Source organism: Anopheles nili, chromosome 3 (assembly GCF_943737925.1).
Source record: "Anopheles nili chromosome 3, idAnoNiliSN_F5_01, whole genome shotgun sequence".
NCBI lineage: Eukaryota > Metazoa > Arthropoda > Insecta > Diptera > Culicidae > Anopheles > Anopheles nili.
Window position 1 is genome coordinate 48,837,966 of NC_071292.1, and position 25,549 is coordinate 48,863,514.

A 25,549-nucleotide genomic window follows, 5' to 3' on the forward strand; every position below is an offset into this window, starting at 1 on the left:
GGAGAAAAATGAGCTTTAAGTGTCACAATTGTTACACTTTCATTACAGCAGCGAGGGTTTGCATTATCCGATCCGATATCCAAGGGACAGAGCATGGATTAGGTCAGGGGAAGGTGTTGAATATAACGGCAAGGGCCCCCTCACACACCACCCTCAGTCCATTGCACTCCGCGAGAGACGATTTTGTGTTGCGCTTGCAACAACGCGCCGGTTGTGGCTGCGTCACGCGAAACTGGTTTGTTCATTCGCGTTTCGTGCTCGAAGCAGATCAGATCGAGTCCGTTAGCCAAACCGCTGGTTTCTTTAGAGTGAAGTATTTAAAAGTTTTTTGTTCCGTTCCTCCCCTTCATCGAAAACGCATCCAACGAACGCGAGGCGAAGGATCTATTCGGCGGTGGACACCATTGTGTAAATATTTTGTGCTTCTGCTTTTAGCTGCTTTTAGTGCTTGTTAGGATCGCGCCAAACATCTGGAAAAAAAACAGGGGAGGTTTAAGTAAATCTATATCGCCGGGGGGAAAACGTTGTTGAATCACTCGCACCTCGATGTGACTCAACCTAACCGTTTCCATCTCTGCGAGAGCGCGCACACGTGAGTCAAAGCCGGTTCATTTAGCGTCTATCGTTTTGTAACATCTCTGACCTTCACGCTTCGTTTTCGTTTCTTACTGGCGGTGAATGGAACGGCGATCATCAGAAGGGGCAACATAAGAAGCCGGCTCAGTGCGTTTCGCGATCGGGCAAAAGAAAAAAAAGGAAGCTCCAAAAAACCAGCTCCCAAAACCGCGCGCGTTCGCGTTGTTTGTCTTTTCGTTTTTGGTGCAAATTCGTGCGCCATAAAATACGCGCGAAAATGGGTGGAAAACGCGCGCTCGAATCGCCACATCCGGCGTCCGAGCGCAATTTTTTTTAATTGCTTTGTTGCCATTGCCATTAATTAAGCAACTCCCAAAAACAATTGGTTCTAGTTTTATTTTTTGGGGGGGGGGGGGGGGATTGGGAAACACTCGAATGTTAAAAGTTCTATACCTTGTTTTGTCCTTCTTTTGTCAATTAACTTCAGCTTCATTAGCTTCAGCAGACGCGCATCATCGAGTGAGTAACGCAATATGGGCGGAATTATAGAATCGGTTACTAATGCATGCCGCTGAAATTCCATTACTCACGGGGATGGCGGTTCCAGATTACTCAACCGTAACACGGGCACAACTAGTTGCCGTGCTCCATTGCCTTGTTTAGTAAATGACGCGTTACCAAACTGCGCTGTTTGCAAAACCCAGCCCCCCAGCTTGATATACCATCTTGGGAGCTGCATTAAAATGGCATCTCTCATCTGGTCGTGGATCTTAACAAATGCGGGGGTATCAACAAAAGGTCTACAATGAGCTTAACAACCCGGCTGGATGTAAACACAACCGTCACCGTTCAAAGGAAGGTTTATAAATGATTTTATTGATCGCGCTCCCGTCCGTCCGAAGTAACTGCAAACACGTGCTCGAGAGGAAGTGAAAAAGGCACCAGCCCTCGAATCGCCACACGCTGCTCTAACCGATTTGACCTATTGCTCCACTGACCAATCGGAACAGGACGACAGGACTCGCGGCTCTCTGCTGACCGGTGGATTTTGAGTCAACGTTTTGCCACCCGCCCCCCCACGTGATCCTTTGCACCTTTCCTTGGTGAAGGATTTCTTCCCCACTGGCTTGACGTGGCGGCGTGGTGGTTCTAACGGAAGGGTCCTTTTTGACCGCATACATTACTACACACTCTCTCTCTCTCTCTCTCGCTCTCTCGCTTCTGATCTCAAACTTTATTTCTTCGCACACATGCATACACTCGCGCGGTGCAAACACTCGACACATTTGCATGAGGTCCCAAAAAGGACGAAATACCTACACAAACGAGCGGTGGTATATGCGAATAGCTGAGCTAATGCCGCCCCCGAGAGCAGAGTAGTTCCCCAGTCCAGTTTGTGCCTTCGCAGCAACCGCATTGGGCTGGTTTTGCTTCCACCGTAACCGACCCCGATTCCGGTTCCGGTTCTCCGTGTGTGTGTGTGTGTTTCGCGTGTCCTCCGAGCACAAATTTTCGTGGGTTGAAAGTCGCTGCGCCCCGTATCCAGTGCAATGAGATCTGCTCGTGTGGTGCGCGTAAACTCATCGGCTGGCGGCGGTTAAAGTGCGTTTAAAAAGTCCGCTTAGGCCGCTTCCTTAGTGCGGAAAGGACACGAACCACACCGAGACTTGTGTGTGCTGCGTGTTGGCAAAAATCCTGCCCTGGAACCAACTACCTCAAACAAAACAAAAAAAAAACTCCCTGTCTCTCGTTCCTTTAAGTCGTTTCCCACCCCCAAAATAAGACACATAACCTCACCATCGTGGATCGCACACTGTACCTCAACGAGCTCACGTCAGCCATGCGGGCGATTCACCGGTTCAATCATCGCATACCGCTCAAGGTAACGTTTCCCGGCTCGAAAAGCCAGAAAAGAGCCCCCATCGTAATCGATTCGAATTCGAGCCACGCCGCAGCCAACAAAAGCCCCTGGGGGTTAGTTCTTCTTGATTCAAGGCTCTCTTCACACACATCCGTCCTCGCAGCGGTCGATGTCCGCCGGACGGACTCGCCTTACCCGTGTGCCATTGACACCGACATGGGGGAGGTTGAGAGAGAGAAAAAAAAACGAGGTCATCCTAATTAACTAGACCGCCAACGGTCGGGGTACAGCTGCTAGCGAATACGCACTTTTCTTCGTCCAAAACCGCGTCCAAAAGCTGGAAAAATCGAACCGACCTTAGGAAAACGTCATCGGAATGTTTGGGTCACACGGGAAGAAGCTAACGTGTGGTTGGGTTGCTGGGGGTTGGCCTGTCAGCACCGTGTCGGTGGCCTTTCAATATTGTATTAATCATTTTCCACACAAAGGAAGTTCAATCAATCCCGCTGTATACGAACGCGGTACTCGGGAAATGTTCTGCTCAATCTGTGTGTTGTCGGTGCCGGTGATGGGCACAGACAGCACCTAAGGATTCACATAAGTTATCGTCACACTGTTCAGCTTACCACAACAACGGGAGAGATTTTCGTTTTCGAACTTAAGCGTGTTATTTGTTTGAGGTTTTTAAATGATTACGTAGAGTTTTATTTTAAAAGAAGAAGCTTTATTTCAATGCCTACTTAGTCCTGCGACCCGATTGTACTAACGATCCTTGCCTTTCTGTTGTAGATGGCACATCGCCCCGTCAGCGCAATGTCTCGTCAAGAATCGGAAATGATTAACCGCAGCCGTCGTGCCCTGTCCTCGGGAGCACTAACTGATTCGATCGAAAAGCTGCGCCACATGTGCCTTGCCCGTGGAGCATCCGGAATTCTAGGTTTGGGCCGGTGCTTCCGTCGCATGGATGATGACGGCAACAAGCAGCTGAACTTGGAGGAGTTCATCAAGGGTCTGCACGACACCGGGCTGGACATTTCGGCCGAGGAAGCAACGGAGATGTTTAACAAGTATGGCATTGGTCTACACCAAGCATGAACACGTTTACTAGAAGCTTTTTCTCTATACCGATCATGCAGATTCGACACCGATGGCAGTGGTTCGATCAATATGACCGAGTTTCTGGTGGCGATACGTCCCAACATGTCCGAATCCAGGGTGAACATCGTGAAGCAAGCGTTTGCTAAACTGGATAAAACCGGAGATGGTTCCATAACAATCGAGGATTTGAAGTATGCTTCTAGAACTGATGGGTTCCATTTTGTCCGTGTCCGCTCGTTCAACTAACCTTTTGTGTTTTGTTCTACCAGGAACGTTTATTCGGTGAAGAACCATCCGCTGTACATAAGTGGAGAGGAAACCGAGGATGTCATCCTGCGAAAGTACTTGGCAAACTTTGAGGAAAATGGAAACGTGGACGGAACCGTAACCCAAGAGGAGTTCCTCAACTACTACGCCGGATTGAGCGCATCCATCGATTCGGACGCCTATTTTGATTTAATGATGCGCCAAGCATTTAAGTTGTAATCATTGCCACACGGTTTTTGGTTTGCAACTGGTTTAAAAGTTTTTTTTTCTACACAACATGCATGTGTACAAGTTTCATTGGGAAACCGTTAACTGATGTGAACAAATTTTGAGCACACTTCAAACTGCCTTAAGTAGATGGAGAGGACAACCAAAGTTGAAAGCCTAACTTTTGTACTACGCTACGAGTGAGCGAGATACACGAACATTTTTATCAATTAATGACACTGAATTGCGCACAAGTGTTTCTTTAACGTTTAATAAATATACAGTCCTTTGTTCAGAGTGATTTATGATGCATATTCTATATTGACTTTCTAAATTATCAGAAGCGAAATGCATTCTTTGCAAATGACATTTGATCGCTAATTCTATAACACATTCATTCCACAATATGAAATCCACATCGATTTCACAACATGAAGTGGCTTCAATTAATATACAATTTCCTCTGAAATATACTTTTTATTTTTTACATGCATTCCGTAGCCAGGCACATAAGAAAATAAATAAAACAATAATTTTAATTTTCTGGTGAAAAAATATTCTTCAATTTAAAAATGATAATTAAATATGAGTTTATTTGAATATTTCAGTATTGACTATGATTTTATTTCTGCTAACGGCTTTTATAATGACAGTCTTTATTTGAAAACTCTTTACCATCATATCTGACGTTCTTTCTAGCCAACTGTCAAAGCATTCGTTAGTGGAATTGTTTTGGTCAGTATTATAAGTTGTGCTTAGGCTAAAGCTTAGAATATTATTTAGAAACAGCTTAATTTTAATGGAAACAAACAAATTGTAAAAGTAAGCACTCATTACGTGTGTTTTGCCATGTTGGGAATTTGTCATACAGAGATTCATGGTTGTATATTCGCTAGGGAGCCAAACGAGTATTACGTTGAAACCGGTGCTACGTAAGCCCCTCCAGGTTAAGAAGGTTAACTGATTCTTTTTTTTCGAATAATGCATCAATTATGGTAGTTCGTCTAAGTCGTTGCTAAGTACGTCTTTGGAAACTTTACTTGTATATCTGTTTTTTTTTCAACGATCCGTATCGTGTCGCTGTTGATTTCTTTTATTTTTATGAAACTTACGATCGCAACGGTTTCACTTGTTTGGTATGCCATTTTGTAAGCTTGTTGTTCTGTAAGACGCAAAAGTAGGGGGTAATTACACAAAAAAAAAACATGTTTGCTATTTGCACGCCAAATGAGTCAAGCACATAGGCTCGCCCGTGACCGTGTGACTGCATGTATCCGTGCTGCGCTCAGGTGGTTTCTTTGTGGGCTACAATGTGACCTTGTGGTTGTTAAATCCAAATGCGCTTACTGGTGCCGCCAGTAGATGCCGAAGTGTTTTGACGTTATCATCATTATTTCTACAGGTATCGACGATTATACAATCAGTTTAGCGATAAGAAATTAAGGAACGCGTCTTGTGTCGTTCGATGTGATCCGATCATTTGTCGTGTAGCCGTCTGTGTCTGTGAAAGTAAAAAGTGTTCAACCCGCGCGGGCCCTTACTTGTTCCACTGAGAATTCATCTGGGCTCCCGGGTGACGAGTGCACAGAAATGGTTCCCACATTTCGGATAGGCTGTTTATTGCTGCTGATCGGTAAGTGACACATTTTACGATCGTAGTTGAATGTTTAAGGGCTCTTTTACGCTGTCAAAAGACGTTGTCCAACATGCTGAGCATTGCTCACAAGCTCTGCCAAAGGCCTTGCTGGATTGATAAGAAGCGCTGGCCCTTTAAGCGATAACAATCGTTGCCTGGCTCAAAGGTCACCGGCGGTGGCGGTGAACTCAAGTGCACAGCACTGCGTCAGACTGCAAAATCAATCAAAGATCGTATTTCGCTTTTCTTATGCAGCGTTCGGTTCTGCACCCGCCGCGGCAGAAGTAGACACCGACCTGGGAACGCTGGATTTGAACAAAATCGACATCGACAAGCTAAAGGACGATGTGCTGGCCGAATTTCTACCCCCGGAGTTTAAGAACGTAACACTCCCGAAGATCGAAGATGTACAGAAAGTGATCAAGGACAAGTGTTCGCGGGTTGCCGGCAGCGATGCGTCGTACGAGGAGGCCGAGCAAGCCGCACAAAAGTTTGGCGACTGCATGAAGGATCTAGTGGATTTCAGCGACTTGCAAGAGGAGATCAAAAAGGCCAAACCAACGGGTGATCTGGATACCGTGTTCAACAAGTAATGTTGTCACCTTTTTTTTTTGGTGCTGCCTAACTTTCATGCTATTCAGATGATAATACTCATCCAATATCGTTTTGAACATCCACAGATACTGTCGTAGGCGTTCCGCAGCCATCGAATGTATCGATACGTTTTCGAACAAGATCGATGTTTGTCTGGAGAATGACGAGAAGGAAAGCAAAGTGGTGATGGTGAACATTGTCCACGGGCTGCTAAATTTCGTCTGTCACAAAGACGGCGATCAAATTGCATGTAAGTACCAACTACCGGTCTTCGATTATCGATTCATTAACTAATTGACTACTGTATCTGTGTGTTTGTAGTGTTCATTGCCGAGGAAGGTCCGGAATGTTTTTCCGATCAGAAGGATGCTCTAATTGACTGCGTCAATGGAACATTGTACGGGTACATGCAGGAAGAGTATACCCCCACAGCAGATGGGCTTCCAAAGCTAGTAATGGGCAAAAAGCAGTGCGAGTAAGTATTCATACAAAGCGATTTACCTCCGAAACGCGGAAGAAATTGAAACCCAACGTACGGTTTTCGTTTCAGTGAAATGAGCTCTCTACAGGATTGTATGGTGCAGGCTCTGGAAGGATGCAAAGAATCTACTCCTGCCAATTTGGTCGAATCGTTGTTCAAGTTCGTCCGCAGAGAGACGCCTTGTGCCAACATTACCGGTGTAAGTAGCTTGAAGAGGTCCCAATCGATACGATCGTCAATTTTACCGCGACATTTTTACGTTTTGTAGGAAGCCACCCCACGAAAAAATGCCCGCGGTGCTGGGGAACTGGTGCGAGGCTCGCATCAAATAATTCTGTCCACGTTCATTATGGCACTGGTGGCCAAACTCTTAGTACGCTAGTAGGTGCCAAAGTGGATTTACGTATGTTCCTGTTTTTAATGCAAAGCTGACTGAAGAAAAAAAAATCTACCTTTTCTACACAATGCAGGGACTGTAATTAGGATATGTTTATAAAAAGTGTTTACATTGTTCCATTTATCAAATTTCAACAGTTATTAAAACACATTTTCCAATTGAACTTGTTGAGCATAGAAGCAGAAAAATCGTTACACTAGTGTGAAAAGATGTAAGACGAAAATTTTGCAAGAAAATTTCCTAAAAAACATTAGCCTGGCGCGCTTATTCACAATTATTGTTTCAATTTTTCCATGGTTCAGGGTTGATAAAAATTTTCGATACAGTTCCCCGCAACGAATTTAGCCCCTGGTTCAATGGCACCGGTTTCGGCTTGTTGTGAGCCGTCTTCAGCCATCTGCGATAAACTTCTTGTGATAGTTTCTTTTTCTCGTCACGTTCTTTGTCTTCCATTTGTTTCGCAGCAGACTCTTGGTTTTTCTTCTCTGCCAATAGAATATGTATGTAATATCACAGTGTTAACAGTACAGCAAAGACAGCTTAGTTTTTAAAAGCAAATTGAATACCTTCCTCTCGTTTCTTAACTCTGCTTAACCACGACTTAAAATTTGAATCTGTACTGCATTGAAAGTATTCCGAAGATATCGATTGTTCACGCTCGTCTGGCGATTTTGTTTTATTTTTATCGTTTTCCTTTTTCTTGCGGTCCATCCACTGCTTGATTTTCTCTTTGCTCATCTCTTTACGCATCTCCTCTTCGAGTTGTTTCTGTTTTTCACATTCTTGCTTAGTTAAATCAGTTTTTTGGCGAATTTTACGAACTTCCTCGCTAAATATTACATTTTTTACATAATGCAAATTAGCTGCTTGCGGTATTTTTTCTTGTTAGTTGGTACTTACTTCTTAGCCTTTAGCCATTTAAGGTATGCTTCGGGATCACTTTCGCGCTTCTTAGTTTGTATTTTAACGCTAATTATATCATTTCTGGGTTCTGATTCCTACGTACCAAAAACGATCGAGGAAAAGCATGTTTGGGAGAGCCATTTTCTAAGCAAAGTTACTTACATAATTCAAATCGGCATCACCGCCACCGCGGTCGGTTGAAAATGTCGTAAGGTTTTCCTCATCCGTACTGCTAACATAAGAATGTTTACCATAAGTATATGTTATAAATTATGTGTAATATAAATATATAACGGCTACTATTTTTGGCATGTGATGTACAATTCGAGGAAAGAAGCGGAGCTTGGTATTGAAGATTCTTGCTTCACAAGCAAGTGACACGGAAGAGGAAGAATGGGTGTAGACAGTGTGACTTAACAATGTTGAAAACTGTTTTAAATTCCTTTGTAACAATCACTCGACGAGCTTCAAAAGTGTAGCCGTTATATATTTCGTTACGGGTTTGCCTTACTGTTCGCTTTCAGTAGGATCGAAATCCATTTCTTTACTTCGAGTATCACCTCAAATCCGTTATATAGTTCAGCAGCGTTGGCTAATGAATGAAGGATATATGATTCCAGCAAAGGTTACTTAGATACAAAAAAAAACAGCCACGACCAATTGTATTTATTTTGCGAGCTGCTTTGTCGAATTAAAATCGATCAGCTGGTATCTCGTAATCGATTCGCAATGCTATTTGGCTAAATGCACATCCAAGATGGGGGAAAACGATCGCTTATGAAGATCATTCCGCCGATTAGTTAATCAACTATTACAAACGTGTTGCTCCAGCAAGACTCCGGCCAGCTTCCAGGGTGGTGCGTGTGGCTAGCTACGCCGTTTAAATAGGAAGGTTAGTCAATAACGCTCAATTGAAAACCCGGCACCACCAGATATGAGACCCGAAGGTAGTTCCCGAGAGTCACGTTCATTGGCGACTTTCGGGCGATTACGCGAGGGGCCGTAGGCTGACAGCGATCATGTCAGCGCTTCGTTAGTACCGTGATCAACCGTATTTACGCGTACAGGCCTGTGCCCTCGTTCTCTCCGTACAGGAAGAAAAGGAACGTTGATACTGCTTCCGTAGTGGTGGCGGTTGCGCTCGACTCTGGTCGGTTGCGCTCGTATCAGTTTATTGTAACGACGGACGATTACCAGCACGCTTTCTTCGAACGCGCTGTGACGGGCGAGGATCACGACCCTTGCAGCGAAATCGAAGACCACCGAGGAACCGTATGTATATAAGCCAATACGGTGATTGTGATTGTATCATTGTTCGTGGATGGTTGGTGATCGGTCCGTGGCCAGCTGCTGTGAGGAATTGAGAATTGTTTCTTTGCTAGGTGAAAAGGGCCTTTTAGGAACTAAAAAATGTCGCATCCAAGCGTGTCCTGCATCGTCATTTTGGCGTTCCTCGGTAAGAACATATTGGGAAGACCGAACTGGGGAAACTGCACAGAGTGTAACGTACCGTATCGTTAGTTTTAGGTAGCACAGTGGCCGATGTGTCCAATCAAATCGACGTCGATGCGATCCGTGATCGTCTTTCGGCGAATTTGACGCTTCCCTCCATGGAGGAGGTTGAAAGGATGCTCCGAGAAAAGTGCACCGCCGCCGGGGCTCCGGATGATGCGTACGAAAACGCGAAGGAAGCTGCGATGACGTTCGTCGAGTGTGGCCAGGGACTGATTGATATCGGCCAGTTCCAGCAGGAGGTGGAAGCCGCCAAACCGACCGGTGATCTTGACACCGTGTTCAACAAGTACTGCCGGAAGCGCTCGATTCTGATTGAGTGCGTTAACACGTTCGCTAACGCCGTGGATCCGTGCCTGGAGTCGGAGGAGAAGGTGTTCAAAACGTCGGGGTTGGATATTTTCAAAAACCTGCTCAACTTCGTGTGCCATAAGGATGGTGATCAGATTGCGCGTAAGTTTCGGAGGGTTGGCGTGGTTTGGCTGCCGGACCTTTCAACATCACGTGTCTTCTTTCGCCTTTTCGCAGTGTTTATTGCCGAGAAAGGACCGGAATGTTTCCTGGAGCAGAAGGACGATCTGATCGCGTGCTTTAATGAAACTTTCTCGGGTTACGTGCCTGAAACAACGCTAACAACCATTCCGAAGCTCGTTATTGGACCAAAGCAATGCGAGTACGTTCTTTCTTCATCATCTCCTGCTTGCATAATAAGTGGCCACATTTAATTTAACGGCGTCTGTGCGCGGTGTCGTTACAGGGACTTCAAAAAACTGCAAACCTGCATGGTTCGCGAGCTGGAACAGTGTGACGAGTCAACGCCGGCCAACCTAGTGGAATCGTTGTTCCGATACATCAAGAAGGGATCGCCATGCGCGGTAAGCCAAGCTGTGTAACTGACGCTTTGAGGAGTCCGTCTCACTTACGACAATTTATTACATTCACAGAACAATGCGGGCCGCTGAGAGTGTACCAGCACCGATGGAGCACCCGATTACCAGCAATCTCCCTGAGTAGTATCGCCGAACGTGTATGTATCCATTGTAGTGTTGTTGATGTCGTGAAATAAATGTAGCATCATTCCGTTAAGAAGATTGCAATGAGAAAGACATAGTTCTCGATTTTCCTCCTCTTGCGATGTATGTTTTTTTTCAAATTTGGTTATAGGAAAAGCAGTCATAACTAGTGTAGACTGACTTGTTAACTGCACCCAATGGGCTGTGCAACACATAGTTATTACACGGTTGACCTGTATTGATGCTTTGATAAGTTCTCGCGCATTTCCATAAACATTCAACACCACGCCACGGTGGTTGTGGACTCGAAATTGTGAGCTCTCGAGCGAGAAACCCAGATAGGCCGCGCAATTCCGTTCTAGAAATCTATCACTTAAGCCACACGAGAATCTGTTATCAGTGCCGGGTACGGTTCGGTTGAGCGAAAGGAGTGGAAAAAAACAACAATACGGGAACAGGCCGCTTACTTTCTTTTACGTCTAAGGGATCCTCTTTTTATACAAGCAATGATCGAACCTATATAAGGTTTAGTTGATACGTTTTTACAAAGGAATCGCCCTTTTTGTTGCCAGTATTTATTGTTTCATGCTTCCGAGCAAAAACCACCTAAAACCATTGAATTGTGATATCAGTGTGTTTTATTGCATACATTCAGGCGACTCCACGTGGGGCTTCTCTTTACGAACTTTATATTTTTACAATCCTTATAAACGAAGCTATCAACAATTATCGACTACATACACACGAACACATACACACACACACACACACACACACACACACACACACACACACACACATGGAGTTGTTCTGTACGCTGCTGCTGGCGGAAGTGGATGATGAGTAAAAGGACGGCTCCGTAAGCGCCGGAGAAACAAACAAAAAAAAACGTGTCGAAAACGAAGGCCTCCATCAGTGTGCCTGCAGCCCGGTCAGTCTTTCGCTCAGATTCCAAAGCCATTCCGCCATGGCATCGTCCTTTGCGTGTGGTTCCGGTTCCTTCAGCTTGCAGTCGCTATAATACATCCCCGTTTGGGACACGATCGTGGGTTCCATCGCGCAGTACAGCGTCGTCTGAGCACCCGATTTAGGCGTCTTGAAGAACACCCAAAAGACGGGTTTGGCCATGGTCCTGCCGGGGATAGATGGAGTAAAAATTGAGAGCAACCATCCACCCACTGCTGTACTCGTCTGCAACCCGTTACCTTAGACAAGGATTAAGATGCCGCATCAGCTCGGTGTTGATCGCTCCCGGATGCAGTGCGTAAGTATTCACCCCCGTACCGTGCAGGCGTTTCGCAAGGTGCCGAGAAAACAGAATGTTACACAGCTTGCTCTGCGTGTACGCGTCCCACTCGCCGTACTCCTTTTCAGCGTTGATGTCGTCCTTGTTGATGCGGCCCCACTTGTGACCGAGACTAGAAACCGTCACGATGCGAGCCGGTGCCGACCGTTTCAGCACATCCAGCAGCAGGTTCGTGAGCAGAAAGTGACCCAAATGGTTGGTGCCAAAGTGCATCTCGAAGCCCTCCTTCGTGTACGCCTTCGGGCACGCCATCACACCCGCGTTGTTGATCAGCACGTGCAACCGGCGCTCCATCGCGAGGAACGTCTTGACGAAGCTGCGGATCGATTCGAACGAGGCCAGATCTAGCTCGAGCCCGAACACGTTCTGGCTGCCGGACTTATCCAGGATCTCTTGGCGGGCTTTTTCCATGCGCGCTGGATCACGACAACCCATGTACACTCTTGCGCCCCGTTTAGCGCACTCCTGTGGGATGGATGGTGACGGATTGCAGTGTAAGGAATACGCCCAAGGATCCAGCTCTTGTGTGGGTGGGTGAGGTACTTACGATGGCCGCCTCCTTCCCGATGCCCGCGTTTGCACCCGTGATGATGACCACCTTCGCATCGAGCCGGATGTCCTTGTTCTTGAACTGGCCGCCTTGGAAAAATTTCCTGTACGACGAGAGAGAGAGAAAAAAAAGGACGATTATAGTTGCAGGCACACGTGTGCGGCAATCATCGAATTATCGAACTCCACCCAACGGGGATTGTGTCACCTTGCGGCTAACGAGCGATAAAAAAGAGTAGAATAGGGCAAGTAGCAGCAGCAGTAGGAACGAAGGAAAAAAAGCACAAAAGAAAACAACTCAACTAATGGCCACAAGCGCGTTACGAATTTTCACCGATGTGTGAACAATCGTGTCCATCAGCGGATTCTCCCACACACGCATTAGCGGTCGTATTAATCGCAGCGTATATTAATGCGTCTTTCAGCGCTGGGACGGTTGGGTGAACACAAAATGATCGCGTGTTTTGGTATGCAAATGGTTTCGGTCAATGTGCACAACCCCCCATCCAGATTTATGAGCTGCCCTTTTTTGATTTGTTTTTAGTTTAAGGAGACATTTCATTTTAAGGGGACATTTTCATTTCAACGGCCCTAGCTTGGGGGTTGTTTTTATTGGCCTTATCAACCCCCTCCCAAGAAGATGACCAGTCGTTTAGAGCAGCTGGAGGGCACACACTAACTAATCGAGACTAATCGGCGGCGATTAGAGATTAAAACGCAATGCGTTGCTGGCTTTCCATTGTTTGCCCTCGCGAGAAGAATGTAGCGGCCCTTTAAGGGCTGCTTTACTGATCGTGCTGATGTTTATTTCCATGGAAAGTTCTGGATAAAAAGCGTATCAAACGATAGAAACTCTTTGTTTTCTGTTCGATCTGAACCAACTTCCTGTTTCTGGAGAGCTTTTTTTGTGCATTAAATACGTTTGATAGGCACGAAAATTGGTCCACAAAAAAAGCATTAACTTTCTATTGTAAGATCATTCATCTAGACCCTAATATTCATCCAGAACTTTTTTGTGTTTTCCTGAAAATCCCGTTCTCCCTGTTCGATTCGCGGCAGAGTTGGTTGAACTGCTCGACGCTTCCGTCCGCGATCATGCGATCGTGAAAGGGTTCGGGAGGGAGAAAAAAGAGGTTGGAAGGGTCGATTAATTCAAATGCACACACACACTGTTTGTTTGCCCAGCCCCGGTCGCGATCGCGTTAAAGGTCCACGGTTGGGATCGAGAGAATGATTCCGCTTCGAGAGCGATCAACCAAACCCGATAAGCGAACCTTGGGCTCCAGGTTTTTCCGACCAGTTTGGGGCAGGGGGCTGATGGTGGTGGTCCAGAGCTAGGGCTGGCGGGTTGCGGAACGCAAAAAAAACAATAGAATTCACCATAATTACGGCTCCCGGGTTGGGGCAAACGGTAGGGCAAATGGTGTGGTTTCGCTATATAATTAAGCGTACTGAGGCATCCTCATGCGTGTGCGAGATGAGCACCAGAGTTGCTCCAGAGGCTACTTGATTGTCTGCGTGTGTTTGTGTGTGTGTGTGTATGGGCATTCAAAAGCGGGCGAAATTGGCCAACCTGACGTAAGCGTGCGCACGTGGACTTGCATCCGCTTTCTGTGGTGCATTTTTTTTTCTTGCAAATTTCTCTCATTTTTTTGTTTGTCTACCACACACTCAGAAACCTCACATTACGCGCTTTAGAGAGGTCTCACAAACTGGCGGGAAAAATGGCCAAGTTCCATCCTCCCCCGAAAATGAGGCTCGCAAACGCGCGAAAAACACACACACACGTACGTACATCTTTGTGAAGCGAAAGAGAGCTGGGGGGGGCCCTTTTTTAATGTTGCTGAACGCCGTCGATTGTTCGCAGCTCGAAAAGAGGAAAAACAGAATGTTGTGAAGAAAGTTTCCACCAAAAACCGGTGGGGGTTACAAAGGAACACCACGCACAACTGACTAAATACACGCTCTCGAAGGTACTGGCGAAGGTAGCCAAGCGCAATTCCAAGGCTACGATGGTCTAGACAATATATGAAAAACATACCGGTAAAGATTTGGGCAGCCAAAAAAAAAAAAGAAGCAGGAGGTGGTTGCTGATAAGGAAGGGTTGCCGTGACGTCGTCAACAACTCAACCCCCACCTCCTAGTGGAGACACATCTGGAACAATTTTTTGAGCGAAGAAGCGCAAATCATTCGCTGTTGTATAACTCACATGTGATAAGAAAGGGGGCGTCGTTTTTTTTTTTTGGTTTTTGCCAGAACCCATTCAGGTAGTGCGAGCCTTATAATGATTACGATAACGTCGTGTTTACGATTAAATGTTGCGTTGTAGGGGACAAATTGATGTGAGGTCGTTTTTCCACACACACACACACATACACAAAGACACACAAACGGTTACGGGGCAATTTCTAATTAAGCGATCATCGACGATCGATCGGTATTGGAGGCCAACCGATCGGTGCAGCCGTTGGCGGCCACCCGAAGGAGCTGGAGGGGGTGTTAGACAACCCCCCGGAGTAGCAGTGACATTGGAGAGCAGGAAAAAAAAAGGTTGCAAATCGCAATATAGTCGCTTACCTTACAAAGTACACGATCGCGAAGATGAGGATGAACGAGCCAAGGCAAACGCTTGCGATCATGAACAGATCATGCTGCTGTTGTTGCTGATGTTGCCGTTGCTGTTGCTGCTGCTGTTGCTGGAACTGTTGCTGCTGATGATGGTGCTGGTGCGGATCAACCTGCTGCTGCTGATGCTGCTGATGCTGTTGCTGTAGCTGGTAATGCTGAGCGGGTTGATTTAAACCAACGGCGGCATCCATCTGGTGCGTCATGGCCGGTGGAATTGGTGCGATCGTGACGTGTGGCCGGTTCCGAGGCCGCTCGAAGGTGGTGAAGTTCGAACCCGGGTTCGGGGCCACCGGTGCCGATCGATTGACGACGAGCTGCACTTTCCGTTCGCCCGTGACGCCCTCAGACGTGGTGCATGTGTCGCGAATAGTAATTGCAATCGCTTGCTGCTGATGTTGCTGCTGTTGCTGTTGCTGCTGCTCCTGCGGCTGATGGTGTTGCAGTTGTTGGTTGGTCATTCATCAGGCGGCGGCGACGGGGGCAAGGCGTTAGAGGGGTAAGGCTATTGGCGGATTTTTATTTTTATTTTTTTTTTGCGAAATCTTTTTCCAATGTCACCAGGCAGGTGTGTTTGCAGAAACGATCGTCACGAGAGCGACCACGGAAAATGGAGGCGCGCACACACACACACTCACGCACAACACGGCCCCCCGGAAGGAAGCGGTTCCGGAAGATGCACACACTGAGCTTTGGATGATGGCCGAGGAACTATTAATTCCTGTTTCACGTTGATCACGCGGCAAACTAGAACACTTGCGATGTTTGGATCACTTACAGCCGCCACCTGAGAGCTCAGGGAAGTCATCAACATTTCATCACTAGACACCTGAAATCACTCGGACCCTTCGAAACAACCCTGCAAAAGGTCGCCCGAGTCCCGGAGACTACACCGAGCTGAGCTTTTGAATCGCAACACCCTACACCGGGCGCAGCTTCAACACGATGTAACGATCAACACGATCAGCAACCGTTCGAGGGCGCGCGCGCTGTTCGCGTGACGATCGCTGGAATCGGAATGAACAGCGTGTTGAGTGGGCGCCCGTCGGAGGCGAAGATGAGCTGCTGCTAGGTGCTGTTTGCAGTTGAATCGCGTCGAACCCCGGCACAACCCAGATGCACGAGCTTTCCTAGGGACGTCTAACGACGACGACAGGTGGAGGACGGCATGTTCGAGCCCGTCTCGCGGCGGTTCACCAGCCAAATAGCTAGAGACACCGGGCGATTGTGTGAACGGTTAGAATCGATGTGAGCTAGACTTCGAGGAGGTTTGGTGGGGGTTTTGGGAGAGACCCATTTGTACACGAACGAACGCACGGCTAAACGCTGATCTGAAACAAAAAGGCGATCGCGCGAACAATCGCGCAGGTTTTCCCCTCGAAGCGCGAGGGTGAATGGAGTGTTAGCCAGCACGTGCGCGTGAATATTGGCCGAAGTAACGAACTAGCGAACAGCGTGCATTGATCCTTGGTGTACGGGGGCGAGGATCAGTGGGTGACAGTTTGAGGAAGCGTTTAGGAGGAGTTAAACCGACTCAAGCTAGGTGTTAGATAGATTAGAAACGACTTTACGGCGGCTTGGAAGCGTTTAATTATGTAAAATTACCCTGTGAACGTGTCACTTTATCTGGTAAATAAATTGGGAATGGCTTTGACTGCCATTTCGAAAACATAATTATGGTTTTCGTGGGGTTTTTGTGAACTATTTGGGTAAGTTTGGAAATATCACATGCGTTAGATACGCTAGAAAGAAACGATATCGTGATTTTGCTGTAAGTAACAGGAGCGCATGCGATTGAGAAGCTATTTTTTTGGATTTTTGATCGCCGAAAAATCGACCCAAAACGGGCCAAAATTTTGCCACCAAGTAACAGGAGCGCATGCGATCGAAGAGTCGGATTTTTGGATTTTTGGTCGCCGAAAAATCGACCCGAAACGAGCCAAAATTTTGGCACCAAGTAACAGGAGCGCATGCGTTCGAAGAGTCGGATTTTTGGATTTTTGATCGCCGAAAAATCGACCCAAAACTGGCCAAAATTTTGGCACCAAGTAACAGGAGCGCATGCGATCGAAGAGTCGGATTTTTGGATTTTTGAACGCCGAAAAATCGACCCAAAACGGGCCAAAATTTTGCCACCAAGTAACAGGAGCGCATGCGATCGAAGAGTCGGATTTTTGGATTTTTGGTCGCCGAAAAATCGACCCGAAACGAGCCAAAATTTTGGCACCAAGTAACAGGAGCGCATGCGTTCGAAGAGTCGGATTTTTGGATTTTTGATCGCCGAAAAATCGACCCAAAACGGGCCAAAATTTTGGCACCAAGTAACAGGAGCGCATGCGATCGAAGAGTCGGATTTTTGGATTTTTGGTCGCCGAAAAATCGACCCAAAACGGGCCAAAATTTTGCCACCAAGTAACAGGAGCGCATGCGATCGAAGAGTCGGATTTTTGGATTTTTGGTCGCCGAAAAATCGACCCGAAACGAGCCAAAATTTTGGCACCAAGTAACAGGAGCGCATGCGATCGAAGAGTCGGATTTTTGGATTTTTGGTCGCCGAAAAATCGACCCAAAACGGGCCAAAATTTTGCCACCAAGTAACAGGAGCGCATGAGGAGTTGGTTTTTTCGATTAGTGAACTAGTTTTTTTCTTTCGTTTCGTTCCCTGACCTAGAAAATTGTTTCGAATGTGTTAAATAAAACAAAAATTCGCTCAAAATGTTCGTTTGCATTATATGATCGGTTTTATTCAATTTTAAATGTGTTTTACATATTAAACTGTTCGATTTCGAGTTCAAAACGTTTCTTAAAGTGATAAAAGATGAAACGCACAGCATATAAATTCAATTGCAATTAATTTCGCTAACTTCTATACATCCGTTTTACATTTCCTTGCCTCGTTGCTTGCCATTGTTGCCGGAAACAGTTCATTGAGCCTTCGGTGGGCTGTAGTTTCGTTCGCTGAGTCGCAATTTAACGTTTAAACGCGCCTTATACCTCTGACAGCCAGTTTGTTCAGTCAAAAAGAGACGGAAACACACACAAAACGCTCCGCCTGCTCTCGCAATCCCGTTGTGGCAATGTTACGTCGTTTGTTGTCGAATTCGAGGGGACGAATTTTGCACAATCCGTTCACAATTTACACAATCCGTACGGTACATAGGGTTACAAATTGAAATAGAACCTCCGCAAGAGGCCATGTTGGCGTTTTATTACTACTAACCGTCGTGCAGTGTCTTACTTCAGAAGTTTAAAGATGTTACGCCCGTACCGTGTTTGTCGCCGGTTGGCCGCCAACATCCCACGCAGGTAGAAAAAGCTCGCTCTTCTGGAACTCCTCATCTCACAGCCAGAATTCGTTTCCATTCCAGCAAACCTCACATGCGCCGGATGTCATCGGCCACCGGAAATTCCTTCGACGTCATCGTCGTCGGTGGAGGTCACGCCGGAACGGAAGCTTGCAGTGCGGCAGCTCGTATGGGCGCTCGAACCCTGCTCGTAACACACAAACACTCCACCATCGGTGAGATGTCCTGCAACCCGTCGTTCGGAGGCATCGGCAAGGGTCACCTGATCCGTGAGGTGGACGCACTGGACGGTGTTTGTGCGAGATGTTGCGATCGGAGTGGCATCCAGTACAAGGTGTTAAATCGTCGCAAAGGTCCTGCTGTGTGGGGTCCGAGGGCACAAATCGATCGGCAGTTGTACAAACGCGAAGTACAGCAAACGCTTGGCGACACACCTAACCTAACAATCGTCGAAGCGTCGGTTGAGGATATCGTGTTGCGGGAAGACTCCCGTGAATTGGCCGCTATCCGATTGTCCGATGGTCGCACGATTTCGACTGCAAGCGTCGTCATCACGACGGGTACGTTCCTACGCGGTCAAATCAACATCGGACTGGAAAAACGTCCCGCTGGAAGGATCGGCGATGAACCGGCCGTAGGGTTGGCGAAAAGCATCGAAGAGCTGGGCTTCCGGTTGGGTCGGTTAAAGACGGGCACACCACCACGCATTCACCGGGATTCGATTCGTTTCGACGAACTAACACGCCATCCGGGTGATGATCCACCGGTTCCATTTTCTTTCCTAAACGAACGCGTGTGGTTGGAAGCCGATCAGCAGCTGGACTGCTTTCTCACACACACAACACCCCACGTGAATGACATCGTGCGGCGCAATCTGCACCAAAACCGGCACGTAACCGAGGAACTAACCGGACCACGGTATTGTCCTTCGATCGAATCGAAAGTGCTACGATTCGGGCACAAACAGCACCAAATCTGGCTCGAACCGGAAGGTTTCGAGAGCGAGCTAATCTACCCGAACGGACTTTCCTGTACACTGCCCGCCGATGAACAGATCGAGCTGGTGCGCTGTCTAAAAGGACTCGAACAAGCGGAAGTTGTCCGGCCAGGATATGGCGTGGAGTATGATTTCGTTGACCCACGTGAGCTGTTTCCAACGCTCGAAACTAAACGTGTCCGTGGGCTTTTCCTGGCCGGGCAAATCAACGGTACAACGGGTTACGAAGAGGCCGCAGCCCAGGGTGTGCTGGCGGGTGCAAATGCTGCGGCCAAGGCGCTCGCACGTCCTCCGTTACTCGTGAGCCGAACCGAGGCCTATCTGGGTGTGCTGGTGGATGATCTGACCACACTCGGGACGAACGAACCGTACCGGATGTTTACGGCTCGGGCCGAGTTTCGGTTGAGCTTGCGGCCGGATAATGCCGATCTGCGGCTCACCGAAAAAGGGCACGCCGTGGGACTGGTGTCTGAGGAGCGCTACCAACGGGTAGTGTCCTTGCGGGACCGATTGCAGCGTGCTGTGGAAGCGCTGCGGGATGTTAAAAAAGGCAGCAACCAGTGGCGAGCCGCGTTACAGCTTCCGGCGGCTAAAGCGAGCGTGTACAAGAGCGCTTTCGAAACGTTGGCCATCTCGAACGATGACATCACGACCGAGCGGGTTTGTGCCGTCGAACCGGAGTTTCTCGGGTGGATCCGGGATGATCCTGAGTTGTGTCAGAGGTTGAAGATCGAAGCGCTGTACAGCCTTTCGATCGAGGATCAATCTCGTGAGGTTGCGGAAGTGCAGCGAAACGAAAGCCTGCGCATTCCGGACGCCATCGATTACCTATCGTAAGGATCGTGTGCTGCTAACGGCTATGCGCCCTAAGCTCCTAACACCTCCTATCGTATCATGTTCTTTCCTTTCAGCAAATCGCTTAATCTATCCTTCGAAGAGCAAGAAAAGCTGGTCAAAATACAACCACAAACTGTAAGAAGTGCCCTAACGGTACCGTGACCCGCGTTCTAATGACTTTTCGTTCCTTTTCCTCCAGATTGCGGCCGCTAGTCGTATCCAGGGCATCACACCGTCCTCGATCGTACGGTTGGTGAAGTACGTGAAGCAGCAGGAGCTGTCAAGCGCGTGTTAACGAGTCGCATCCTTCCAAACAGACAAGGTCTCAAAGTTTTGTTATAATATAGCTTGTTATAATCTGCTGGTAAATAAATAGAGATATATAAATAATCGGTACGTTACGGGACGAGACTACACAATGGACGTTATATACATCATACGACAAAACACTAAACACTAGCACACGAACGAACAAAACAAAAAAAAAAGATCTACACATCAATATAGATAACGAAAAACCATGGAAAACCCGTATTCCATGCTTACTGAGAGGTATATCGGTTGTTGATGAGTACGAGCGGCGTTGAAGACGGGAGTATAATGCAGGCCCTCGGATGTCTGTGTGTGTGTGTGTGTGCTGATCAGTTTGGTCTGATCAATGAGCTAGATCTGCCCCTCGCGTTTCGTAGGGCAGCAACATACACGCGACACTAGCACTGGCTGCGAATATGCCGTAAACACTGACGGCACTCCAGATCGACGACTGGAACAGCACCTGTGCAATGTACGGTGTGGCCATTGCACCAAGCCTAGCCAGGGCTGAACAACCACCGACTCCCACAGATCGCAGTGCGGTCGGGTAAACTTCCGGCGTGTAAACGTACGCCGCCTGGAACAATCCGGCGATGACTCCGCGCGCCATAAACAAAATGATGGTGAGGAAAACGCGCCTGAAAAAAAACCAATCGATCGATTAGATCCCTGTGACATACTACCTGCAAAGCCATCGATACTTACACCTCAGTGACAGTGATCATAAGGACACACCCGGCGTAGAAAAGGAATTGCAACGCCATCGTTTTCTTCCTCCCAAACTTCTCGATCACGTAGATCGTCGCGAAAATGCCCGGAAACTCAGCCAACGTCGTCCACAACAAGTCCATGTAATCGGTCGTGGCCAACGGTTGACAATCGATCGTCCCGTGAGCATCTTCCGGGTTCATCGCACCATCGATGATGGTTTTGTTCTTGCCCCCAAACAGCTCGGTCGACATCAGGACGAGCCCGTAGTAGCAAAAAGCGCACGACATCCAGATGAACCACAGCAGCAGTGTCGTGCGTCGTAGCGAGCTGCCAAGCAGCGCTTTTAGGCTACCGCGTGAACCACTGGGTCCTTCGACAACGAGCCGGCCCAACAGCATCGGTCGGCGGTTGTCCTTCGCGATCTGTTCGAGTGTGTTGAGGGCTTTGTCGCTTTGGCCGCTGGTGACGTGGTAGCGAGCGGATTCCGGAAGCCACTAGAGGAACGGGCAAGGTAAAGGCGCAAACGTTAGATCGTATAATTTGCATTCACCTCCTTACGGCGGATTTACTTACAGGAGTGATGATGGCGAAAATGAACAGCGGTGCAGCGGAAAGACCCAGCAACCATCGCCAGCCGAGTGTGGGTGTTACGGCGAGGGCAAGTGCCACTTCGAAGCACGCGCCTAATGCCCAGAAACACTGGAAAAGGAGAGCAATGATGTTTAGATGAGCTTTTGCGAGGAACCGATCGTAAGGCTTACATCCAACAGCACGACGCATTTGGCACGCTGCTTCGTGGGCAGAAATTCGGCGTAAAGTGTCACCCTAAAAATAGAGCCAGTAAGTTAGCTGATTCTCGCTAATTTGAGACGACCGATCGAGTCGATTTACTCACGATTGTGGCACGCATCCGATCGCGAATCCAACGAGACCACGCAGCAACAGCAACCAGCCAAAACTCGGTGCAACGGAACTCAGCAATCCGTACAGGAACAGCAGCACACCGCACAGTGTTAATGCCTGGAAGAAACGTTCGAATCGATCAGTACATCCTTCCACCACGATCGCTCTCGATTACGACTCACCGGTTTACGCCCGTACCGATCGCTCAGATGTCCCCAAAACGTGGAGCTCAACATCATGCCAAGAAAAACGACAGTAGTCACGAGCGCTTGCTGATATCGCGAAATCCCCCAGTCACAGTGTAACGCCGGTCCGAGCACACTCAGGATGGTCATCTCCATCGAATCGGCCATCCAACAGAGCCCAACGCACAGGGACAGTTTCACCTGAAACCAACCGAATCCGAGCGCATTTACGGCCTGCGTTACGGTGTACGTATCATCCGGCACGACGCTCACGGAAGCGAGCTCAAATTCCGGTGCCACTCCGGCCAACATCGTTCCGCCGCTAGCCATCGTATCCGTTGGACCTGTTGATGTTGGACTCCCTGGCATGGTGCTATCTCCTGGCCCGGAACCGGAACCACCAGCTGGCGTGTTCCCGGGTGGTCGTGGGACATTTGCACCGTCCATTTCCTCGTAACCCCGTGCCATTCCGACACGTCTCGGTTTCATTTTAGCACCCTCGGTTTGTCGATTTTCTTTGCTGAATTGTGTCCGGCCTGGATCTACGGTGAAAAAGATCATAAGCGGTTAGCGAAATCATCATCATCGGCGTCGTCTGTGTGTGAATTGTGAAACAAACAACTACGACACCATTCGGAAGGAGGGTTCGTCACTTGATCACTCGTTGCTGTTCTTCTCCGCGTCTGTTGCATCCGCGTGATTGTGCGTTAGGAAATCGATCGCACCGTCGAATGCAAACCAAAGTGCACTTTCTCGCTGGCACTTGGTTTGTCTTCTTTCTCGCCAAACCCAACGCGCTCCCATGGAAATCAGGGGGTTTGTGTGTTGTTGCTCGCGCGACTTGCGGCTTCGATACACGGTGGAGCTGGAACAGAAAACACAACCACTCACACAAGTGCGAGCCCGCATAATCACACGCGGAAAACAATCGTCTACGAGCGCGGGAGGGGGCGATGAACAACCGTTTTCACAATCTTGCAACAATCGAACGACGATGACGATGACGAAGACGGTGCATCGATGATCGATCTGCTGGTGATCATCATCGCGATGAACGGGAGATTCAATCGCAAATATTGGGGGCATTCATCACTATGACACTACTTACCGATTCGTTTTGTATGAAGCGCTCGATCACGGCCGTCAAGCTGGACACGTACACATTGGCCAGGGTAATGGGTTGCGAAATCCCGGCTGTTGTAGTTGTCTCTTTAGGTCTCTCTGCCACTCTTGACAACCCGAAAATCTCCGATCAGCTGCGATCGACGGTACCGCGAACTGGGTCGTCGACTTGCTGAAGATGGGCTTGCTTGCCTCGCGTACGATCACCCGGAACCATGGAATGGAACGCGATCACGCACACTGACCCACACGCACGATGACGGGCAAGACGGGCTGGCTAGACTGCTAAAGTGCACAATGATCGCAAAAACGATCACTTAAAGCTCTGCACGGTGGTGCGGCAAATTAGCTCTTTGGTGACAATTCACATTCCTACGAACCACTGGCACGCGCACACTGTGACACACGCAGCACCATCCTGGGGGTGCGCACACAAGCGCGCGGCTGAAAACACACCAAAGCCAACAGGACACAGGCAGACAGTTCGTTGTTCTCCCCCTGTTCACACGGGGTGATATTCGGCGATCGTACACAATAGACGGACAGAGCAATGCGCTGCACCGTCTTCTGGTGCTGTACAGTTAGTGGCTCTGGCGCACCTCAACACGCACACTATGGCGCAATGTGAGCACGAGCAGCGGTAGAAAGCGCACGATAGACGATCGTCTATGAGAAGTGAGAATCGATCGGCCGCTCGCTCTCTCGCGCGACACAGGGTGACTCAGACGGATTTTGTGTTGTTCGAAAAGCTTTTTGCTTAGTTTGAATTTTGCAGGCGCGCGCGTAATTCGTTCCTGCATGGGGGGTTTGCATTTGCAGGAAAGGGCAACCCTTTAGCTCGACCGCGCAATCGATCGGTGATCATGTCAGCGAAGAAAAAAATAATTACAAAAACCCATCGTGTCACACATGGTGACCCCCGGGTGGTTTGTGATCTTCCACGCGATTCAGAGCCCACCCACGATGCGAGGGCGAGAGGGGTTTTTTTCTGTTGCTTTTGTCGATCGATCAAACCGCCTATGCACAGTGGGCACTTCCATACAAATACCGGGATAAAAGTCTAGCGCCATTATTTACTGGAAAATTTAAATGGAACGTACAAATTGGTATTATTGAAAACGATACATTATCAGTTTGGAATAATTTTCTTACATTTTTTTTATTATAGTGACGGCCTGATCGTTAAACTGCGTTATTCATAATATAAAATACAGTATATAATAAAAAATTCATTCCACAGTTAACAATTCCGAATTTTCGAATTCCAAAACTCCAATTTTCCATATTCCATGGCTGGTGGGCATATCCTCCCATCAACCGTATGGAATGCACTTTTTCCCGGGCGGGCAAGGTTAGTTTATCTATGCAATTCTGCTGGACCTATGCTATTCCTCTCTCCTTCAGAGGACGCTTTCGAATTGCTGGCCTTGTTGTTCAGACAGTTTGATTTTTTCGGCCCCCTGTCCTGGATTGGAAAATTTGAAGGTATTTAGGACATAGGGAGAAAGGGAGTCAGATGCAAACCGATGAATTGCTCTTCAAAAGCTCACGAATAGGGATCTTCTTTAGTCTTGGATTAGCCTCAATTGCGCCCAATAAAGCTGAAGGCGCGATCCACATTGAGGCCGTAGAACTAAGGTCTGGTGGAAAATTTAGGAAGAATTGAGTAAAAGTACCTGCCTAAGTCGTCTGTATCCCATGCAGATATCCCTCTGAACCCGCAAATATTCGTGGGGTAGGATTGGACTGCTAAAAACGACCTGCATCCTTTTAGCCAAAAGATCTGCATTCTCAATGCCGGGAAATTCGATCCTTTCAGCTAAATAATCGATGTTACTACTTGGTACTGGTAAAATCCTTTCCTAAAACTCATGAATTAGCACGCAGATCATGTAAAAATTTTGCAATGAGCCACCGGTATTCGTATGAAAATACCACGCGACGCACCCCGCTCGTTAATCGAGAGAATTTCAGCGACGGATTTTGAACGCCAAAATCGCCAAATTTCAATTCGCTAGTAACGAGAGATCATGCGTCGAAGAGGATACATGTACCAGCTGGAATATCGCACTAGATTTATTGGATTTCCCCTCCAAATGTTATCGGAACATATCGTCGATCTTTCTGGCGCATGATAATCAGCATCCCATC

General features: G+C 47.9%; 7 protein-coding genes across 8 annotated transcripts; 4 read left to right on the top strand and 3 right to left on the bottom strand.

Moving 5' to 3' along the window:
- The first annotated feature begins 281 nt into the window (after positions 1 to 281).
- LOC128723437 (calcyphosin-like protein) lies at positions 282 to 4,310 on the top strand. Of its 2 annotated transcripts, none has more exons than XM_053817180.1 (4): positions 282 to 408; positions 3,227 to 3,504; positions 3,574 to 3,726; positions 3,805 to 4,310. In XM_053817180.1, the coding sequence occupies exons 2-4, from the start codon at positions 3,227 to 3,229 to the stop codon at positions 4,019 to 4,021; spliced, it is 648 nt and encodes a 215-aa protein (XP_053673155.1). In that variant the 5' UTR covers positions 282 to 408; the 3' UTR covers positions 4,022 to 4,310. The 2 variants fall into 2 exon arrangements, with proteins under 2 accessions (XP_053673155.1, XP_053673154.1); XM_053817179.1 differs by lacking the exon at positions 282 to 408 and adding an exon at positions 2,417 to 2,458.
- A 1,219-nt stretch (positions 4,311 to 5,529) lies between these two features.
- Positions 5,530 to 7,342, top strand: LOC128723544 (27 kDa hemolymph protein-like). The gene is made up of 6 exons (XM_053817296.1): positions 5,530 to 5,642; positions 5,901 to 6,234; positions 6,326 to 6,489; positions 6,561 to 6,714; positions 6,790 to 6,919; positions 6,989 to 7,342. The coding sequence occupies exons 1-6, from the start codon at positions 5,600 to 5,602 to the stop codon at positions 7,100 to 7,102; spliced, it is 939 nt and encodes a 312-aa protein (XP_053673271.1). The 5' UTR covers positions 5,530 to 5,599; the 3' UTR covers positions 7,103 to 7,342.
- A 57-nt stretch (positions 7,343 to 7,399) lies between these two features.
- Positions 7,400 to 8,608, bottom strand: LOC128726479 (coiled-coil domain-containing protein 34-like). The gene is made up of 5 exons (XM_053820292.1): positions 8,532 to 8,608; positions 8,183 to 8,249; positions 8,018 to 8,115; positions 7,684 to 7,946; positions 7,400 to 7,602 (listed from the first exon to the last, which is right to left on the bottom strand). The coding sequence occupies exons 1-5, from the start codon at positions 8,558 to 8,560 to the stop codon at positions 7,400 to 7,402; spliced, it is 660 nt and encodes a 219-aa protein (XP_053676267.1). The 5' UTR covers positions 8,561 to 8,608.
- A 585-nt stretch (positions 8,609 to 9,193) lies between these two features.
- On the top strand, positions 9,194 to 10,636 carry LOC128723240 (27 kDa hemolymph protein-like). The gene is made up of 5 exons (XM_053816958.1): positions 9,194 to 9,476; positions 9,542 to 9,985; positions 10,061 to 10,205; positions 10,290 to 10,407; positions 10,477 to 10,636. Exons 1-5 carry the CDS (start codon positions 9,431 to 9,433, stop codon positions 10,492 to 10,494), a joined length of 771 nt encoding a protein of 256 aa, XP_053672933.1. The 5' UTR covers positions 9,194 to 9,430; the 3' UTR covers positions 10,495 to 10,636.
- Positions 10,637 to 11,457: 821 nt separating this feature from the next.
- Positions 11,458 to 15,606, bottom strand: LOC128723054 (retinol dehydrogenase 12-like). The gene is made up of 4 exons (XM_053816759.1): positions 14,979 to 15,606; positions 12,399 to 12,504; positions 11,751 to 12,316; positions 11,458 to 11,677 (listed from the first exon to the last, which is right to left on the bottom strand). Exons 1-4 carry the CDS (start codon positions 15,485 to 15,487, stop codon positions 11,458 to 11,460), a joined length of 1,401 nt encoding a protein of 466 aa, XP_053672734.1. The 5' UTR covers positions 15,488 to 15,606.
- A 2,807-nt stretch (positions 15,607 to 18,413) lies between these two features.
- On the top strand, positions 18,414 to 20,501 carry LOC128724497 (protein MTO1 homolog, mitochondrial). Its single transcript, XM_053818222.1, has 3 exons — positions 18,414 to 20,161; positions 20,240 to 20,300; positions 20,365 to 20,501. The coding sequence occupies exons 1-3, from the start codon at positions 18,414 to 18,416 to the stop codon at positions 20,458 to 20,460; spliced, it is 1,905 nt and encodes a 634-aa protein (XP_053674197.1). The 3' UTR covers positions 20,461 to 20,501.
- A 319-nt stretch (positions 20,502 to 20,820) lies between these two features.
- Positions 20,821 to 22,765, bottom strand: LOC128726274 (synaptic vesicle 2-related protein). Its single transcript, XM_053820071.1, has 6 exons — positions 22,274 to 22,765; positions 22,084 to 22,208; positions 21,950 to 22,013; positions 21,762 to 21,887; positions 21,183 to 21,682; positions 20,821 to 21,115 (listed from the first exon to the last, which is right to left on the bottom strand). The coding sequence occupies exons 1-6, from the start codon at positions 22,763 to 22,765 to the stop codon at positions 20,821 to 20,823; spliced, it is 1,602 nt and encodes a 533-aa protein (XP_053676046.1).
- Positions 22,766 to 25,549: the final 2,784 nt, after the last annotated feature.

What these genes read in the sequence shown, in the direction of transcription:
- LOC128726274 (XM_053820071.1), bottom strand. Translation starts at nt 22,765, where the DNA reads ATGAAACCGAGACGTGTCGGAATGGCACGGGGTTACGAGGAAATGGAC. An exon ending in AATGCGTCGTGCTGTTGGAT is followed by an intron (nt 21,888 to 21,949) that starts GTAAGCCTTACG and finishes CTCCTTTTCCAG; the next exon opens with TGTTTCTGGGCATTAGGCGC. An exon ending in TTTTCGCCATCATCACTCCT is followed by an intron (nt 21,683 to 21,761) that starts GTAAGTAAATCC and finishes CCGTTCCTCTAG; the next exon opens with TGGCTTCCGGAATCCGCTCG.
- LOC128726479 (XM_053820292.1), bottom strand. Translation starts at nt 8,560, where the DNA reads ATGGATTTCGATCCTACTGAAAGCGAACA. An exon ending in GTGATGCCGATTTGAATTAT is followed by an intron (nt 8,116 to 8,182) that starts GTAAGTAACTTT and finishes TTTGGTACGTAG; the next exon opens with GAATCAGAACCCAGAAATGA. An exon ending in AAATGGCTAAAGGCTAAGAA is followed by an intron (nt 7,947 to 8,017) that starts GTAAGTACCAAC and finishes TGTAATATTTAG; the next exon opens with CGAGGAAGTTCGTAAAATTC.
- LOC128723544 (XM_053817296.1), top strand. Translation starts at nt 5,600, where the DNA reads ATGGTTCCCACATTTCGGATAGGCTGTTTATTGCTGCTGATCG. An exon ending in CTGTTTATTGCTGCTGATCG is followed by an intron (nt 5,643 to 5,900) that starts GTAAGTGACACA and finishes TTTCTTATGCAG; the next exon opens with CGTTCGGTTCTGCACCCGCC. An exon ending in CTGGATACCGTGTTCAACAA is followed by an intron (nt 6,235 to 6,325) that starts GTAATGTTGTCA and finishes GAACATCCACAG; the next exon opens with ATACTGTCGTAGGCGTTCCG.
- LOC128723437 (XM_053817179.1), top strand. Translation starts at nt 2,417, where the DNA reads ATGCGGGCGATTCACCGGTTCAATCATCGCATACCGCTCAAG. An exon ending in GCAACGGAGATGTTTAACAA is followed by an intron (nt 3,505 to 3,573) that starts GTATGGCATTGG and finishes CCGATCATGCAG; the next exon opens with ATTCGACACCGATGGCAGTG. An exon ending in ATAACAATCGAGGATTTGAA is followed by an intron (nt 3,727 to 3,804) that starts GTATGCTTCTAG and finishes TTGTTCTACCAG; the next exon opens with GAACGTTTATTCGGTGAAGA.
- LOC128724497 (XM_053818222.1), top strand. Translation starts at nt 18,414, where the DNA reads ATGTCATCGGCCACCGGAAATTCCTTCGACGTCATCGTCGTCGGTGGA. An exon ending in GACGCCATCGATTACCTATC is followed by an intron (nt 20,162 to 20,239) that starts GTAAGGATCGTG and finishes CTTTCCTTTCAG; the next exon opens with CAAATCGCTTAATCTATCCT. An exon ending in TCAAAATACAACCACAAACT is followed by an intron (nt 20,301 to 20,364) that starts GTAAGAAGTGCC and finishes CTTTTCCTCCAG; the next exon opens with ATTGCGGCCGCTAGTCGTAT.
- LOC128723240 (XM_053816958.1), top strand. Translation starts at nt 9,431, where the DNA reads ATGTCGCATCCAAGCGTGTCCTGCATCGTCATTTTGGCGTTCCTCG. An exon ending in GGATGGTGATCAGATTGCGC is followed by an intron (nt 9,986 to 10,060) that starts GTAAGTTTCGGA and finishes GCCTTTTCGCAG; the next exon opens with TGTTTATTGCCGAGAAAGGA. An exon ending in ATTGGACCAAAGCAATGCGA is followed by an intron (nt 10,206 to 10,289) that starts GTACGTTCTTTC and finishes GTGTCGTTACAG; the next exon opens with GGACTTCAAAAAACTGCAAA.
- LOC128723054 (XM_053816759.1), bottom strand. Translation starts at nt 15,487, where the DNA reads ATGACCAACCAACAACTGCAACACCATCAGCCGCAGGAGCAGCAGCAA. An exon ending in TCGGGAAGGAGGCGGCCATC is followed by an intron (nt 12,317 to 12,398) that starts GTAAGTACCTCA and finishes TCCATCCCACAG; the next exon opens with GAGTGCGCTAAACGGGGCGC. An exon ending in CATCTTAATCCTTGTCTAAG is followed by an intron (nt 11,678 to 11,750) that starts GTAACGGGTTGC and finishes TATCCCCGGCAG; the next exon opens with GACCATGGCCAAACCCGTCT.